We start from the raw sequence: 18,777 nt of genomic DNA, 5'->3' as shown, positions 1-18,777 counted from the left end.
TTTCCAAGTGACCTCATAGTAGGCCAGAGCTCTTCTTCCTATTTTTAGAAAGAACCCTGTTTCACATAAAGGAGGCATTTTTAATTAACAATTAGGCCTTCCTGTGGAACTGTCTCTTGTGGCCAAAACCACTGCACAATTTGGTCAAATAGTTTTCTCATTCTCATGAAGAGAACTCTGTTGCTCTACTTGCAGGGGCTGCGGTTGCACATGGCAGGAAATCACAGGCTGTGTAAAAACTGGGGTCTTCTTATCTCTCACTAGGCCTGGGGTAGGCCCGGGGCACTTCCACCCTTGGAGAGCTAGCTTAGGCACCTGTCATGTTCCTTAGAGGGCTCTGGAGACCACACACTTGAAAGCCAAGGGAGCAGCACCTGCCTGCCCAGGAGAGAGACCTTCTGGACACACTGGAGATTTTGAACAAGATCCAGACTTAAAAGGAAGCCTGCCTTCACCTCCTGCAAAAAGTAGACCTATTCCTTCAATGTGTCAAAAGGGCTGGGTATGCAGCAAAAGAAGGGAAGATAGAGATTTTCATGCCCCAGGCATGTCAGTCATCATACATAGCAATGGTTTTCTAAGGCACAGATCTTGATAGGAGGATAACTCAGCTACCCTATTTGACCCTAAGATTCAAGGACACTGAGGTGGCTGGCTGTACTAACTTGGAACATGTGCACAAAGGTACTGGACCTGCTGCTAAGACACTTAAAAACAGAGCTTTCTGAACTCCAAATCCATTTTGTGTTTAATCCAATGGATCTGAGATGGTGGTCTCGGCTCTCCCTGGTAAATGTAAACACAGCTGAGTTTAGAGACAGACAATCTGGAGAATGACTGAGATCTCCTTGGCCAAAGATACTTCAAGACTTCCCTAAGAGCTCAGGAGACCTTGTCTACCCTCATTGCCAGTCTACTCTGACTCAGGAATGAAAAGCTTTCTAAAGCCAACATGCAGGAAAGCCAGTGCCAACTTCATACTATTTTAATATTTTGCTGAGAGCTGACTTTGAGACCAAATGTTAAATAAAAGCAAATCCAGATGAAAAGTAAAGGCTGCAAAATAACCACTCATTTCTACACTCCATCTACCCCACATACACACCACCCCACTCCTCTCAAGGACGGCCAGGTCTTCCTACTCACTGCCTGGCAGTCAGAGACCAAAAATAGGGCCAAGCAGGGCTCACTCTATCCCCATCAGTTACATTTATGACCCAATTACACAAGATCCAGGTTTCAGAAACTCCTGGGCTCCCAGCTGCCTTCTTGCAATGTTCCCAGCCTCCACAAAGGGAAAGTAGCCCTGAGGGAGCGACTGACTCATGTTCAGTTGGCCAAGCCAGCCTGGCCCAAGAAGCCCAGGAACAGATGTCTTGCTCTCCCTGACAGTCTATGTTATACACAGAAAGAGCTAATCAGTAAAACCAAGATTCCCCATGCCCTCCTTAGGAAATCTAGGCAAACTCCCAGAGTCATCACCCTCCTTCCCAGCCCAGACCCATCTTACCCTGGCACAGTTTAATGAGGCCCATGACAATGACGGCAATGAGTGCTAGGACCTTGGCATAAGTGAATGTGTCCTGAACACGTGTGCCCCACTTGACATAAGCACAGTTCACAAATGTCAGCAGACCTAGAAGGAAAAACATAAGTCACTGGCAGGCTTGAGCTGAGGGCACAGTGATCCAATCTCTCCTTACAGAGAGCATTGCTTCTGCCCTGTCTGCCTTAAAGCAAAGGGGCCAATGGACCAGTCAGAACCAGAAGAACAGGCAATGGAGGGACATCCACCATCTGCCCATCACTGTTGACAAATACAAAGGCATGCATTAACACATATTCATAAATTCTGACAGCCAGAATCATTTTTTAGAAATTGCCCCCAGGCCCAGGAATAATGGACTTCACCCACTCTTTCCTGCTCAGACTCCCAAGGTTCCAAACCATCCAAGCCACAAAATATTTCCATGGCCACAAGAGAGGCCCATCAATAAATGTGGTAAGTTTGAATGCAGGTGGCAAGTCACCTAGGAATTACAGAGACAATGTTTTGTATGAAAATACCTGACAATTTCACATACATCCTTTCAATTAATTCTCACAACCGCAAAATACAGACATTCCTATTCCTGTTTTGTAGATGAGGAAACTGGCTGAGAGAGCTCAACCATAATTCTTCAGCTTATAAACACCTCCCCCAACACCTCCTCCATTTCTATCCAAACCTCCTAATTCTCAGTGAGGTCCATGGAGAAATGAGCTTGCTTGGGCATTCCCCAGGCTCCTGTCTATACTGCTGGCTTTATTTCCAGCTCCTCATGGACCTCAGTGGTATCTGGACCCTGTGCTGAGAGTCCCAGCCACTTACCTCTGCTAAACAGGGACTGCTCTGATCCACAAGGAGGACACAAGGGTCTCCACGGTGACACAGTGGCTCCACAGGAGGACACAGAATACAAGGGGCTCCACAGTGACACTGCTAAGTATTGCCCCGAGACTCCAAAAATAGAACTTTTTTTTTAAAGATTTTATTTATTTATTTGACAGAGATAGAGACAGCCAGCGAGAGAGGGAACGCAGGCAGGGGTAGTGGGAGAGGAAGAAGCAGGCTCCCAGCCAAGGAGCCTGATGTGGGGCTCGGTCCCAAAACGCCGGGATCACGCCCTGAGCCGCAGGCAGACGCTTAACGACTGAGCCACCCAGGCACCCCCTCAAAAATAGAACTTTTATGTGAAACTCAAACATTATTACAAAATCTTTTGGGCTCATCCTCCAAGCCACCTCTATCTACTCCTATCCATTCTGCACTCTCTCCTTCAGCCAGAGACTCTCTTCTTACTGGTGCCATATATACACTTAAAAGAAATATCCTTTCCTCCTTGTGCAGCCACAGACAACAGCAACTCCCACTTTCAAGGTCTAGCTCAGTCACTATTTCCTCTGTAAAACCTTCCCCAAATATACCAGCCAGCCCCTCACCGAGCTGTCTCTCCCTGAACCCTGTAACACTCCCACTTCACAGCACAGATTAGTATCTATGCTATACTCATGTGGACACCCGTCTTAAGAAGGTTTCTCCCTTGGGCATTTGTGTGGTGCTTCCCCAAGAAGACCACAAATTATTGGGAGGGGGGAAGTATATTGTTTTATTAAGTTACTGCCAAGCAAGGAAGGGAAACAATGAACTCTGGTTGGAATCAATCAATCTGGTTGGTGATGACTTTCACTTAACCACCAATTCCCTAGAGCAAGGCAACTATCAGAAAGTTGACATTCCTCTACTCAAATGGGAGGAGAGCCTAGAGCCTGTGGAAATTAACACTGGCTAAACAGGCTCCATGGCTCTTTAAGAGCTTTCACTCACTGAGACGCCTGGGTGGCTCAGCTGGTTAAGCGTCTGCCTTCGGTTCATGTCATGATCACAGGGTCCTGGGATTGAGTCCTGCATCGGGCTCCTTGCTCCAGCGGGGAGCCTGCTTCTCCTTCTGCCTGCCTGCTTGCGTACTCTCTCTCTGACAAATAAATAAATAAAAGCTTTAAAAAAAAAAAAAAGGGTTTTCACTGAATAGTACTCTGGCAAATGACACAGGTGCTCACTAGTCAGTCAGGAGTGGGAGACAATAGTCAAACGGGAGGGAAGGCCAAAGGAATGCATGCTGCTGCCCTGCTAATCAAAGTTCGCTGTGTGGGGCTGAGCCTACATCAGCTAGCATAGGATTACCTAATTAATAGCCACGTAATCCACAGACCCCTGTGCAATACAGTAAGCAAATTTTGAGGTATCTTCCAGGCCCCTTCTTGGGACTTGTTCCCTCTCCCTTACCATGGCTGATCATCCAAGCTGAGCCTATTCGATTGCCCTTCCCAGGAACACAGATTGGGGTACCAAGAGACTGAATCTATCTAACAGTAGCAGAGTGGGGAGATACAGCAAGTCAAAGTCACTTCAGGCCCTTGTAATAGAGGAACAAAAACCACAAGAAAACAGAGGAAGGAAGCAGGACTATGAAAAGAAGCAGAAGTTGAGAGGCCATGCAGTTTGTGAGAAAAAGACGAACAGAGAAAGAACACAGAAGACAGAGGAGAGAGAGACAAGAGACAGAGATAAAGAGACAGAGAAGGGACAAAAAGAGAGGGAGACAAAAAGATGGACCCACACATGACGAAAGAGACTATCTCACAATGCCCTGGCTATGCTCACTGTGCTTCTGCCTTGTAGCAACAAGATGTGGATGCAAGATGGGGGAGAGAAGCAGACATAATCCTCAGCCCCACTGAACAGGCACTCCCTCTCACTTCTACTCCTTCTCCTTCCCACCACCCTGCTACAAATTTCCCCCCTGGCTTGCTCCTCTCGGCACAGGAGTAAATATTGCACACAATGGCAATTCAATGACTGCGGGTAAGTAAAAGAAGGCGGCACCTCATGGAAGTCCCAGCAGAACCCATTCTGAATGACAGTCGGAAAGATACAAAAGAGTCTGTCACAGTGGTTGCCTCTAGGGAAGAAGACCAAAGCTCTGGAGAGGGAGAGAGACTTTTTCCACTGTATACTATTTTACACTCTTATTTACCATGCACTTATGCTTCTTCCTCAGTAAAAAATAAACTACTTAATCTAAAACAATATGCAGCCAGGGAGCAAGGTCAGGAGTAGGGTGAGGTGAGGAGGGCACCTGGGGCACAAAATTTAAGGAAACACTCACTTTCAGGACCACTTGGAGAACCTGAGAGCGAGTGCATCCTTAAATGCTGGCCCCAGGAGTCTTGCTTGCTTCACTGTACTCTCAACTCTGCCAGGGAACAGAGAGCTCCAAGAACAGTCTACCAAGCAGAAGCCAAGTCCCCTGAATGTTTTCCTGATTCTAATTAAGAAACAGTTCACTATCTGATCCCCACCCCTCCAAACCTCCCCAAATTCCCATCCCCATCTAGCACCACAGATTCTATCAGAGCTCATGCACAAGGCTGGGCCTGGAGGCCAGGTGCTCAGATAAAACTACCACAATTACAACATCCAAGCCTTCCCTCCTCTCCTGGAGGGATTTCATTTCCTTGCTGGAAAGCCTGCACCAATGAGTGTGGGGTCCATGTGAGGGTCTTCAAGTTCTGGGCGCATGATGGTGGGAAAGGAGTACTCAAATAGCAGATCCACACCCAATCCCAAAGCAGAAACAAATCCCCAAAGTCTCTCTGTGGCAAAAACTGCTAGTTATCTTTAAATATCTGTTCCTCCATTTTCCCTTAGTAATAGAAATTTTAGCGAGAGCGTGGGCTGCCTAAATTAAAGCTGACATTTACCAGCCTCTCTCGCAGGCAGGTATGGCCAAGTAACTAAGTCCAGGGAGGTAAGCAAAGTTTCTTATTTATATTAAGACCTCAGGAAGTCTCTCTGAAGGGGTGGAGCATGCCTTTCTTTGTCCTTCCTGTCAGCTGCAGTGCAGACTTGACAGCTCGGGCTTGAGTAGCCATCTTGGACCACCAGCTAGAAGCCACATGCTGAGGATGGCAGAGCAGTAAGGCAGAAGGAAGAAACCTGGCTCCCTGAAAAATTATGAAGTCACCCTACTAGCCCCATATTGCCTACCTTTAATATGTGAGAGAAATAAACTTCGATATATTTGAGCCATGCTGCTTTTGGTTTTCAGGTGTTGGAAACCCAAGTTAATCCTGGATAATACACGCACCCTAAGACAAAACTGTGCCTCTCATATTGTCTTTCTGATGAGTAGATCACTTGGCAACCCGCAGCTATAGTCCCAGTTACGCTGACAGTCACGGCTCTCTTTTCCCACAGCAACAGGGAGGAAGGAACCCTTCCAATTCCTCCCACAAACAAGCTGGGTGTTACTAAGGGGCACTCAAGGACGGAGGAATGCAATCCTTAACAACAGCAACAAGATGGGAGAAGGAAAAAAGCTGGGGAGAGACCAGCTTTAGGAGAAACATGTTCCACAAGTCCGGGAAACGTAAACCCTCCCAAATGGAAATCCTGGAATCTGGAACCTCTCTTGGGATGCATATAAATATGTCAATTATATGCCTTTTTAAGAATCCTCCTTGTTTTTAATTACACAAATACACATGTTTAGTCTTATTATCAAACCATTCAAGCTCTGTACAGGGGGAGACTCCAGGGTCTTTGATACTACGGTAAAGACCCCGTCCTTCTGAATCATGTCACTTTTAGAACATGAAAGCTGTCTATCCATAGCCAACAACTGACCAAAGTAGGGGAGCATACCCTTGCTTCTCAGAACCCTGCCCAGGCCTGAGTCCAAGACAGCAAGAGACAACAGAAAGCTATTCAGGCATTATACAGTGTTTTTCACTCCAGTCTCCCCTTTAGACGTCTCCCTCCCCCATCTCCTCCTGGTCCAGCTCCTCCTCCTCCTGCTCCTCTTCACTGTCAGCCTTCCCAAACAAACCCTGGGGGTTGAGGGAAAGGGAGTCTCAGCAGTGAGCAAGCCTCTGCTTTGATGCCAGTGTCAGCACTGAATGACTTCTATACTGAAACCTTCACAGCAAATATTCTTGAATGACATGTGTGAGTCTACACAACAGGCAGGATCCCACAAAGATAAATGGACTAAGACAGAAAAATCACCCTTTCACAATCAAATCAAGTACATCTGGGCACCTGAGTTACCAATAATACTGCTGGTCACCTGGCCAGAGAAGGGACCTATGGACCTCAAGAGCTTCCATTTTCCCTGCAGTCCCGTAAGTGAGTAAGAGCCTCCAACCACACCAGTCAGCCTGAGGCCCCACCCACCACAGAAGATTCCAAGCTCCCAGAACACATATGAATAGAATGCACCTTTAGGATAGAGTTTCTCAACTTCAGCACTATTGACATTTGGGGCGAGATAGTCCAAGTTTTGAGAGGCGGTCCTGTACTGTATAAGATGCCCAACAACACCCCTGGCTTCTACCCACAAGATGCCAGTAGCACCCCTTTCAAGGAGGTGTGACAACCAAAATGTCTCCCAAGCTTGCCAAATGTTTCCTGGGAGGCAACCTCACCTCTGGTTGAAAACCACTGTTCTAGGACAATGAGTAGCTAAGATAGCCTAAAATTCAAAAAAGTTGCTAGGATCTCTCTGCCAGTATCACCTGGGAATAGGGTTGGGGTGTCGCTGGAAAGCCAGGATGTGAAACAACGATGCCTTCAAGGGCCAGGAAGGTGGGGTGCCTGGTGGCTCAGTTGTTAAGCGTCTGCCTTCGGCTCAGGGTGTGATCCCAGGGTTCTGGGATCAAGTCCCGCATCGGGCTCCCTGCTCTGCTGGGAGCCTGCTTCTTCTTCTCCCACTCCCCCTGCTTGTGTTCCCTCTCTTGCTGGCTGTCTCTCTCTGTCAAATAAATAAATAAAATCTTAAAAAAAAAAAAAAAAAAAAGGCCAGGAAGGTAAAGCAACTGAGCAAAAGCAAGACTGTCTGGGTATAGGGTACCCAGGTGGCTCACTCAGTTAACCGTCTGCCTTTGGCTCAGGTCTGTAGTCCCAGGGTCCTGGGAACAAGCCCCACTCTGGGCTCCTTGCTCGGCGGCGGGGAGCCTGCTTCTCCCTCTGCCTACCGCTACCCCTGCTTCTGCGCTCTCTCTCTCTGACAAATACATAAATAAAATCTTAAAAAAAAAAAAAGAATGTCTGGGTATAAAACAAGAGGGAGTGGGGGGCTGTAGTAGACTGAAGTGTGTGTGCTCCTTTTTTTTTTTTTAAGATTTCATTTATTTGAGAGAGCCCCCAAACACGAACAGGGGAGAGGGGCAGAAGGAGAGGGAGAAGCAGACTCCCTACTGAGCAGGCAGCCCAAGGCGGTAGTTGATCCCAGGACTCTGGGATCATGACCCGAGCTGAAGGCAGATGCTGAACCGACTGAGCCACCCAAGTGCCCTTGGTTGCTCCCTTTAAAGGAGCACACACATGGGGCGCCTGGGTGGCTCAGTCGGTTCAGCGTGTCTGCCCTCCGCTCCACTCGGGTCATGATTCCAGGGCTCTGAGATCCGGGCTCTGGGATCAGCCCACATCAGCTATAGATACCATGACTGCTCAGTGGGGAGACTGCTTCTCCCTCTCCCTCTGCTCCTCCCCCCACCATGCTCTCTTTCTCTGTCAAATAAAATAAATAAAACGTTTTTAAAAATTAAATAAATAAATAAATAAATAAATAAATAAATAAATAAATAAATAAATAAATAAATAAAGGGAGCAACAACTACGCAACGGCAGATGATTGTGTCAGGAAGGAATCTGGGTCCAAGGTTGTCAGAACTTTTGATTTTTCAACAGAAAGGTCCTGGTTTTTAAATGTTGGCAAGTAATTCAAAATTGCTTACAACACTAGGCCAAACAAATATATCTGTGAGTCAAATCTGGCCCACGGGCCACCAGCTTACAGCTCTGACCTGCAGCTGTTACATGGAGAATGTCTGGGCCCTTTCTTCTACAATGGAACTTTGTCTAGCTTGCATGGCTATAATCTCTGTAAACAGTTTCCCAAAAAACCACCTGGACCCCTCTTATCTTAATTTCAAGACTAACTCAATTCTCCTGTCCTACCTAAGTTTCGCTATGGATTCAGCACAGATTTTGTGTTTTTTACCGCTAATTATGAACTAATTGGTTTCTTCCAACCAATTTTGTCTCTTAAGACCAAGCTTCGTCACTGCCACCCCTGCCCAAAGAGATTCCCTTCAGCACATCCCAGCTTTGTTAGATGATGCATCAGCCTGATTCTACACCTAAGTTCCAAGAAAAGCTGAACCCCAAAGTCTTGTCAGTTAGGACGGGATATGGTTTTATGACTTAAGCCCATCTCTGACAAGTTCCTACCTGCAGGCATGAATTATGGAAAAGCCTGGGCTTCCAGGATCTGGGCTTGAAGGAATTCTAATGGTGAGTAATCTGGGTAAAAGTACATTATGAATGAAAGAAGCTACAGAAACCATGACTGCACTTCTAAGAAGTGAGGTCTCTCCTCCAATGAAAAGAGCAGTTCTAGGAAAAAAACAAAAACAAAACAAAACAAAACAAACCCCCGAGCAGTTCCTGGTATGGGGAGGGGCTTCATAAGGACAAAAGAACAAAAACAATGGAGAAAATCATAAAGGAAAAAAGATTTACCAAATAAAAATCTTCTGTAGATGAAAAATTATAGATAGAGGTGTCCTTTGACTCAGTTATCCTTGGAATTCACCCTAAGGCCATCACGAGACCAACACAGAGGCACTCTCAAGTGCTTAGATAAGAGCACAAACTCACAAAAGCTTCTAGAAGGAAACTGGGTAACGGTGAAGAAACTTAAAACAGTTTATTTCTTTAGACATAGATTATTTCTCCCGTATAATTAATTCTACCCTGAAAAAAAAAAGATGCTAAAATTCTGAATCTTTATATACAAAGATTCCCACAGCAATATTATAATACTTATATATATTATAATATATATAATATATATTATAATATAATACTATAATACAGAATAATACTTATTCTATGCCAGACACAGAGAAGTACTGTACATGCATTGATTCATTGTATTCCTCACGACAATCCTTTCAGTGGGTACAAGTGACATTTCCATTTTACAAATGAGAAGACCTAGGCAACAGTTAACTAACTCCTTCAAGGTTAACAGCTGGAAAAATATCTGGTAAAGCTAGAATCACTCCTGGTCTGGCATGGGTGCCTATGATCTTAACCACTCTACCACACTGCCAGGAAACTACTTATGTGTCCCTAAACCATGTTTTCTAAGAATATCTGATGAAAGGAATTAAATATTAAAATTTTTAAAGTATTGTACAAACCACATAGAGTATGATCTCAAGAGTACTTTTTAAAAAATGAGATAAGCACAGAAAAAGAAACACTAGAAGGTATTTCACACAAATAGTAGCAATAGTTCTCTGGGAGTTAAAATTACGGGTGAGGGGGCGCCTGGGTGGCACAGCGGTTAAGCGTCTGCCTTCGGCTCAGGGCGTGATCCCGGCGTTATGGGATCGAGCCCCACATCAGGCTCCTCCGCTATGAGCCTGCTTCTTCCTCTCCCACTCACCCTGCTTGTGTTCCCTCCCTTGCTGGCTGTCTCTATCTCTATCAAATAAATAAAATCTTAAAAAAATAAAAAATTATGGGTGAGGATGCCTGGGTGGCTCAGTTGTTAAGCATCTGCCTTCAGCTCAGTTCATGATCCTGGGGTCTCGGGATGGAGTCCCACATGGGGCTCCCTGATCAGTGGGGAGCCTGCTTCTTCCTCTGCCTGCTGCTCCCACTGCTTCTGCTCTCTCTCTCTCCCTCTCTCTCTGACAAATAAGTAAAAATCTTTAAAAAAGAAAATAATAAAATACATTAAAAAATTAAGTTATGGGTGATTTTTCTTTTTTCGCATTTTCAAAGTGCCTATAATGTCTATGTATTACCTTTAAATAATAGTAATAAAAAGACACTACTTTAAAAAATGTTTCTTTTGAAGAACATTCCACGAAAAGGGTAAAAAAAACATGACATACTAAATTTAAAAAGCAGAATATAAAATTATATGCAAAGTACGATGCCAATTCTATACAAGAAAGAAATGAAGACATGATTTAACTATTAAAGGTGTTCATTATTTGGCGGTAGATTATGGGTGATCTGAGGATAAGTTCATCTTTTCCCTAATGAACACATTTTATAATCAAAGAATTCTTCTTTTTTTAGAGAACTCAGGCCAGAGTTCCTCCGGCCAGACCCTAACACACATACAGCAGAGTACCCACCTTCCCTCCTCCTGGGGCTACATGTGGAGGGGTTCCCTTTAACATTTGTCTTTAACAAATTCCTTAAAGTCAGGAAGCACAGTGTACCGTACAATCCTTTTTTGCTAACTCCAAGGTACTCTCAGTCTATTTTTAACACTGTGGATAAACTACACATACTGCCAAAGCTTTTGCAAGCAGAGATATGGAAAGAACAGAGTATAATTAAGTGCCCCTGGCAGAACAGTGCTAAGGAACACAGGGAATTCTGGGCCACTTCTCAGCTAAAACACTAGCTCTACAAGACTGGGTAAATTCACAGCAATCTTCTCTCATTTCAGCGATTTCACACAGAATGCCTCCTTACCACCTCAAGCGAAAAAAAAGGAAAATAAAGAGGAATCAATCGGGATCTCTCAGGTTCTGTCCTCAGAAACCCAAATATGGGGCACCTGGGTGGCTCAGTTGGTTAAGCATCTGCCTTTGGCTCAGGTCATGATCCCAGGATCCTGGGATTGAGTCCCACATAGGGCTCCCTGCTCAGCGGGGAGTCTGCTTCTCCCTCTACCCTTCCCCCTGCTCGTGATCTCTCTCCCTCCCTCCCTCTCTCTCTCCCCCCAAAATAAATAAAATCTTTAAAAGAAAGAAAGAAAGAAATCTGAAACACCTGGAGACCTGAGAAACACCTGAGAAAAAGCCATTTTGGTGTGGTGCCTGCTGCTTCCAATGGGCTGCAAAGAGTGGTAGGAAACAGTGGTCCTATGGGCTGAGGGATAACACCTTGGGACCCCAACAATCTAGAGAAGCCTCTTTCCTCAGCCTCTAAATTGATTTAAAATAAAAAGCTGGGAAGCGAAATGACTTATTTTTGAGAAGCAGAATAAAGTCCTCAGCACTGATGGTTTGTTCTGGGTTGTTACAACTGGTGATGTCGACTCCAATCAAAACATCTGATAAGACAAATGAAAGACATGCATCAACCTGTCACACAGACTGGGGAAGAGAACTCTGGAACAGTCAACAGTAGAAGGAATGTGAGGCACCAAAAGCCACAAAGAGACTCAAACTTCTCATCCGTAACCTTTACCCTTACTTATCTTTCAGGATTAAATGACTTAGGTGAAAAATTACTTCTTCAAAAGGTAATATGTGGGGCACCTGGGTGGCTCAGTCATTTAAGCGTCCGCCTATGGCTCAGATCATGATCCCAGGGTCCTGGAACTGAGTCCCGCATAAGGCCCCCACTCAGCAGGGAATCTGCTTCTCCCTCTCCCTCTTCCCCACTGCCCCTGCTCGTGCTCTGTCTCTCTCAAATAAATAAAATCTTAAAAAAAAAAAAAAAAAAAAGGTAAGATGCCTCTCTTCCCCCCAAAAGCAAAATATGGTGTTTAAATATCAGGTACCATTAGCATTATTAAAGAAATCCACACCCTCAACATACTCCCCCGCTAAACCCCAGACTTACATATGCAAGCAGCAGCGAGGAGACGGCAGGCCAGGTACGGGGGATCACAGGTAGGGAACGAGGGCTGGATGATATAGTTGGCGAAGGTGATGGCAATGATGGCCTGACTGGTGGGTTCAACAATTAGCAAGGAGGCCCACAGGCGGATGAAGGCAATGAAGCCCCCAAAGGCCTCTAGAATATAAGCATAGCTGGCCCCAGACTTGGTGATGGTGGTCCCCAGCTCTGCATAGCAAAGGGCACCAACAACGGAGAAAAGCCCACCAATGGCCCATACGACCAGCGACAACCCATAGGAGGCAGTGTATACCAGCACGCCCTTGGGTGAGACAAAGATTCCTGAGCCGATCATGTTGCCCACCACCAGGCTGACCCCATTCAACAGCGAGATCTCCTTCTTTAGCTGCATAGTTTCTGCGGTCCTTTGAGGTTGCATGCTGACATCTTCTTCCGTGGGCTGGCTGGCCTTGGGAATGAGATGGTAGGTTGGTGTGGGGCTCTCCAGCTCCCTGGCTTCCATGGCAAATGTTTCCTTCACACTTGTGTTTACTGTGGCCTGGCAAAGAACATCAAAGAATAGAAGTATGTTAGTCTAGGGCAGAAGCCGGTGAGTCTCCGATTTAGAACTGCAAAGCCAACCTCTTATGTAGGAACAGCATGCCTTACACACAGACCTAAATATAATGAGGTTGTATCCACTTCTACCACAGGACACAGAGAAATAAATGGAGGCAGACAAACACCTACTGCTCCCAAGAAAGATAACTGTGAGAAGTCAGCTGACGGCAACTTTAAACAAGAGGTACTTGGCTTGATACTGAGATTAGGTTGGCATTGGGTTTATCCATAGCATGGATTCTCCCTGAGGTGCAGGTTTTGGTCTGGTCTTAACCATTTTAAAACCTACAAACCTGTCCTGCAAAGACCAGACTCCCACTACCGGGTTCAAAGCCCTAGCCAACCTGACAGGCCTCTCACTGCCCACATCCACTCACCTCCACCCAAACATAAACAGGAACTTCTGCAGTATTCAGCAACACATGGACAAGTCTGTAGCTACTCTCGGGCCAGCAAAGAACATGAGCAGGTAGTGGGAAGGGCTAGGAAGATGCTAAGACCAGGGCCATTGCAAAGACTAGAATAAGGAGAGGACCTTCATGAAAATACACACCTGTGTTGCTGTGTCTACAACATCAATCTTACTTCCTACATTGCTGCTTGCCCATTCAATACATCTCTTTTTCCAAAGTGCCCAGAAAAGAGAGAGAACATAATTAAGACCTGATGGAGAAAGAACAACCAGAGGGCACCCTCACCTGGGACTTGACAGCTATCAGTTTGTTTTCCTTCTCAGCATGCCCCTCACTACCATCTGGGGTTGAAAAGAGCTTCTCCCAGAACAGGACCCAGGAATTTCGACACCCAATCAGAGCTACATGGCTTCTCTTATCCACAGACCTGGCATTAGAAGGCAACCTGTAGGGAGATGGCACACACTACTACTTTTGGTTTAGAGTTGGGCCAGTCCAGAAACCTCAAAGAAGTTAGATTCTAAAACAACCTATACATGAAGAACCCAGAATCTGTCAGAGAAAGACAAGCACCTTCCTGAACCTGCACTCAGCATGACCTCCTCCCTCTTTCAATTCCCGCGCCCCAGTAATCAGGAATTCAGATCACCTACTTACTCCCACCTCATCTTCTGGATAAAGGAATCCTGTAAGCTATACAATTCCCACCCAGGAATCAGTCTTTTAAGGTCACAGAGATAACTTCAGGGATAAGAATGAGATCAGGGGCACCTGGGTGGCTCAGTCGGTTAAGCATCTGCCATCGGCTCAGGTCATGACCCCAAGGTCCTGGGATCAAGCCCGCATCATGCCCCCTGCTCGGTGAGCCTGCCTCTGCCTCTCCTTCTGCCTGCTGCTCCCCCTGCTTGTGCTCTCTTTCTCTTTCTGACATATAAATAAATAAAATCTTTAAAAATAAATTAAAATAAATTTTAAAAAAAGAAAGAAAGAATGAGATCAGTACATCATCTTCCCAGAAGCCTCTCATCTACTCAACAAAGATGGAAGTGCCAGAACCTTACCTCACAGAGCCCAGAGTGAGGGAACCACAGCCACTCAAGGGTAGGCAGTTCTCAGGGAAAACTTCAGTCTCCACAGCTCCATCCAAAACTCCTGCCTTACCTGTCCCAGTCCCCTGCCAGGGTATGGACTGGAGATCAAGTGAAAAAACTCCTCTGGGGCACTAGCAAGCGTCCCCTTACTCCCAGCCTACCTCTGCTTAGATGAGACCTGGCTTTAAGGCAGCACCACTCTTCCTTTCACTCTTGGCACCAAGCCATGCAGGTTTCCCTATACAGGCACAGGCATGTGGGTACATACTTGTTTTCACGTGTCAGGTGAGCCAAGGCAACCATAAAAACAAACTTGGAAATAGCAGAGGAGCCTATATTCTCACATGAGTCAAGTGCAGAGAGACCTAGATTGCCTTTTTCCACCCAACTCAACACAGAGTCAAGCAGAGAAACCTGGTCCCGGTGCCCACTTCAGCCTCCCCTCTATTCTACCAGACCCTAGGTAGATGGGGAGAGGAGGCTGGGGCTCCCAAATATTCTTTTTGGACCTCTGATACCAGATGTATGGGTTTTCTACACATCAAAAAATTCTACACCACCAGACAATTCTGATAATGAGGGAGAGCAGAAGGCAAGCTAAGGACAAAGCACAAGCTGACACCCCACAACCCCCATCCCCAAGGTGGGATATACGTGACATTCCTCAGCACTCTTGGCTGCCCTAAAGCTAAGGGAAGGAAAAACAAATGGTTAATTTATAAAGATTACAGTCCTGCAGTGCAAGAGTCTCCCTTAGTTTACAAATGCCTTAGTGATTTACAAGAAAAAAAGCATTCTTATCAATAACCTAACTTCCAGAAGGAAACGTAGATAAAATTAAATGTCCTTATAACCCGCAGCCCATTAACAAATACTTGAGGCAGGCAGAGGATAATGTTCGTCCAGGAAGCTCCCTACTATCTTCATGTTAATGCTTCACTAGAGGAAAAAACAACCTTAACTATGGCAAGGCCTCGGGTATTTTGTAGGTCTTCTTCAGCATATGAAAGTTCTTTTGAGGGGTGCCTGGGTGGTCAGTCGTTAGGCGTCTGCCTTCGACTCAGGTCATGATCCCAGAGTCCTGGGATCCAGCCCAGCATTGGGCTCCCTGATCCGCCGGGACCCTGCTTCTTCCTCTCCCGCTCCCCCTGCTTGCGTTCCCTCTCTCACTGGCTGTCTGTCTCTCTGTCAAATAAATAGATGAAATCGAAAAAAAGAAAAGAAAGAAAAGAAAGAAAAGAAAGAAAGAAAGAAAGAAAGAAAGAAAGAAAGAAGGAAGAAAAGAAAGAAAAAAGAAAAAAGGAAGGAAGGAAGAAAAGAAAGAAAGAAAGAAAGAAAGAAAGAAAGAAAGAAAGAAAGAAAGAAAGAAAGGGAAAGAGAGAGGGAGGGAGGGAGGAAGGGAGGGAGGAAGGAAGAAAGATCTTTTGAAAACCTGCCTTTTCCCTTACCTCCCCCAACTCCAGTATATAATGAATTGCTCCTCACAATCCCAGGGCAGCTCTTTCTGCCCAAGGGTCCTGTCCCCATGCTTTAATAAAATCAGCATTTTGCACCAAAGACATCTCAAGAATTCTGTCTTAGCTGTTGGCTCCAGATCTCACCCCATCAAACCTCACCTATATTCCAAAACTGCATCACTGACACTATCCACCTGGAGATCCCTCAGGTTAAGCGCTCAGTCCCACAAAACTGCCCCCTCTTAAGATGCCAAATACAAGTCCAGGTTGTTACCAGGGCTTCCAACTGACTGGCTATAAATTGGAGGGTCCCACTACCCCCTCCTTGGGTTCAATTAATTTGCTAGAGTGGCTAACAGAACTCAAGAAAACAGTTTACTTACTAGATTACCAGTTTATTATTAAAGGATATAACTCAGAAGAGCCAGATGGAAAAGATGCACAGGGCAAGGCATATGGGAAGAGCTTCCATGCTCTCTGGGCAAGCCACTCACTCAGCACCTCCACTTGTTCACCAACCTGAAAGCTCTCCAGACTCCGTCCTTTTGGGGTTTTTATGGAGGCTTCATTACAAAGGCACGACTGATTAAAATCATTGGCCATTAGACTGATTCAATCTCCAGCCTCTCTCTCCCGCCCAGAGGTGGACTGGACTGAAAATTCTAATCCCCTAATCACACCGTTGGTTCCTCTAGCAACTAGCCCCCATCCTGAGAAGATCTGGATGCTTTCCAAAAATCACCTCATTAACATAAACTCAGAGGTGGGTTGTAAAGGGCTTGTTATATAAATAACAAAAGACACCCAAGTCACTTTCATTGCCCTGGGGTATTTCAGGAATTGAGAACAAAAGCAAATATTACAACAGAAAATGCCCCTATGGCTCTTACATAGGAAATTATAGGAGCTGTGTCTAGAAACAGTGAAGAACAGATGTTTATTTAATCACAGTACCACAGGGAAATAAAGAGGGAAATTCATTTCACTGGAAAATTTAGTATAAAATGGAGTTGCCTTGATATCTAACTTCCATTTAGGGATGTAGAAAGCTGAGAAAAGCATCATTCCAACTCCAATGACAAGAAAAAGCCAAATAATGTACAAAACCATAACTTTGCTTGAAGCCATCAGAGAGCTGAGGTTACAGGGCAATCTACCGGACTTAAGGAAAAACAGGACCTCCATGGAGAGATGCAAGCTCTGGTTCACCTGTGGCAGAGGGATAATGATGGGACCAACACACAGGCAAGTAAGAAGAACTAGGGTACAATTTTTAATGAATTACTAACGGTCTTGTATGGGTTAGCAAGAGCACAGACACTCAGAGGTTTTTCTCCACAGACCTCAGTGGATTGCACGTTCATAAAAAATACTAGGCAGGAGGCCAGAGATAGCTTCTCAGTAATGCTAGTCTGGAGAAGGAAAGCAATCACTACTCTTGGAAAAATAAGGCCCATCCAGTCCCTTTACTAAAGAATAAAAATCTTACACTCCCAGGGAAAGGGTGGCAAACCTTGTCACTCCCAAGGCAGCTGCAGCAGGGTAAAAGAAAAATAAAACAACCCTTTACACCTGGGGGAAAGGCAGGAATTTCTGATCCCGACCATTAGAAGTGGCTATCCTACGTTAGGGGCCAAAGGGCAGGATCACCAGAAAGATCTACACCCAGACCTAGAAAAACAGGGCCTAACACTGAGGCTGAACCAAGACAACAGAGAACCCCTGCTCCCCACCACCAGGTAAGCAAGCACCCAGCAACAAAAGAAAGACTTAAAGCTGAGGGTACAGTATAAACATTGGGGAAAAGCCCTCCCTTCAGCAAACCAATCCTTAACCTGAGGAATTTGAAGCCCTGTGTGCACCTAAGGTAACCACAACAACAAAACCCAAACCCAACTCATCTCCTAACTGACTGGAAACCCAAACTAAACCTAACAAAAGAATACATACTTACATCAGTCTCTACAGTTTTAAGTCCTACATATAGCAATCAGTAATAAATTACAAGCAACACAACAAAAAGCAAGAGAACCCACTATCAAGAAGCAAAGTAATTAGGGGCACTGGCGTGGTTCAGTCAGTTAAGCATCCAACTCATGATTTTGGCTCAGGTCATGATCTCAGGGTTGTGAGATCAAGCCCTGTGTCAGGCTCTGCACTCAGCAAGGAGTCAAATCAGGATTCTCTCTCTCCTCTCCCTCTGTCCCTCCTCTTGCCCACATGCACTCTCTCTCTCCCCCTAAATAAATAAATTAAATAAATAAATAAATAAAATCTTTAAAAAAAAAAAAAGGAAAGAAGCAAAGGAATCAACAGGACAAGACTTAGAGATGACCGGCTATTGGAACTACCAGACAAGGAATTTAAAATAACTATGATTAATACATTAAGCGCTCTAATGGAAAAGTTAGACAGCATGCAGAAACAGATGTGAAATTTCAGCAGAGAGATGAAAACTATAAGAGTCAAAGTGGGAAAAAGTGGAAAAAAAAAAAAAGAATGGAGCCACCAAGAGTTGCAGGATAATATAAATGGTCTGAGGTAAATATAAAAAAATACTTTTTGGAAAAAAAAAAACTTTTTGGGTGGCTATTTTTATTTGCTTTGAATATAACTGACTGCCTCAAGTAAAAACAGTAGCAATGAATTGTGGATTTATAGCATATATAAAAGTAAAATGTATGACGGGAGCCTGGGTGGCTCAGTCTGTTGAGTGTCTTCTGCCTTCTCCCTTCAGCCTTCAGCTGGGGTCCTCATCCCAGGGTTCTGGGATCAGCCTGCATCCGACTCCTTGCTCAGTGCGGAGGCTGCTTCTCCCTCTCCCTTTGCCTCTCCCCCTGCCTCAAATAAATAAATAAAATCTTAAAAAAAAAAAAAAAATAACGGTCAAATGTATGACAACAAAAGCACAGAGACAGGAGGATTGGGAGTTATACAGTTGTGAATTTCTTATATGTGAAATAATGTAATGTTACTTAAAAAAAACACTA

General features: G+C 45.0%; 1 protein-coding gene across 8 annotated transcripts in view; it reads right to left on the bottom strand.

Annotated features, from left to right (window-relative positions):
- SLC7A6 (solute carrier family 7 member 6) overlaps positions 1–18,777 on the bottom strand; it is a 40,286-nt gene that overhangs the window by 10,995 nt on the left and 10,514 nt on the right. For 6 of the 8 annotated variants that reach the window (XM_087870523.1, XM_045814916.2, XM_045814912.2 and 3 more), the window contains 2 exons: positions 12,209–12,764; positions 1,511–1,636 (listed from right to left, as the gene is read on the bottom strand). In XM_087870523.1, the coding sequence (XP_087726649.1) occupies positions 1,511–1,636; positions 12,209–12,728 (646 nt within the window). In that variant the 5' untranslated portion in view covers positions 12,729–12,764. Of the gene's footprint in view, positions 1–1,510; positions 1,637–12,208; positions 12,765–13,524; positions 15,604–18,777 lie in introns of those variants that run through there. The other 2 variants (XM_045814915.2, XM_087870524.1) reach the window with 2 other exon arrangements.

Source organism: Ursus americanus, chromosome 21 (assembly GCF_024610735.1).
Source record: "Ursus americanus isolate L20-20 chromosome 21, mUrsAme1.1.p, whole genome shotgun sequence".
In the NCBI taxonomy this organism is placed as follows: Eukaryota; Metazoa; Chordata; class Mammalia; order Carnivora; family Ursidae; genus Ursus; species Ursus americanus.
The sequence above is the reverse complement of the archived record's forward strand: the minus strand, read 5'-3'. Positions and strand labels throughout refer to the sequence as shown.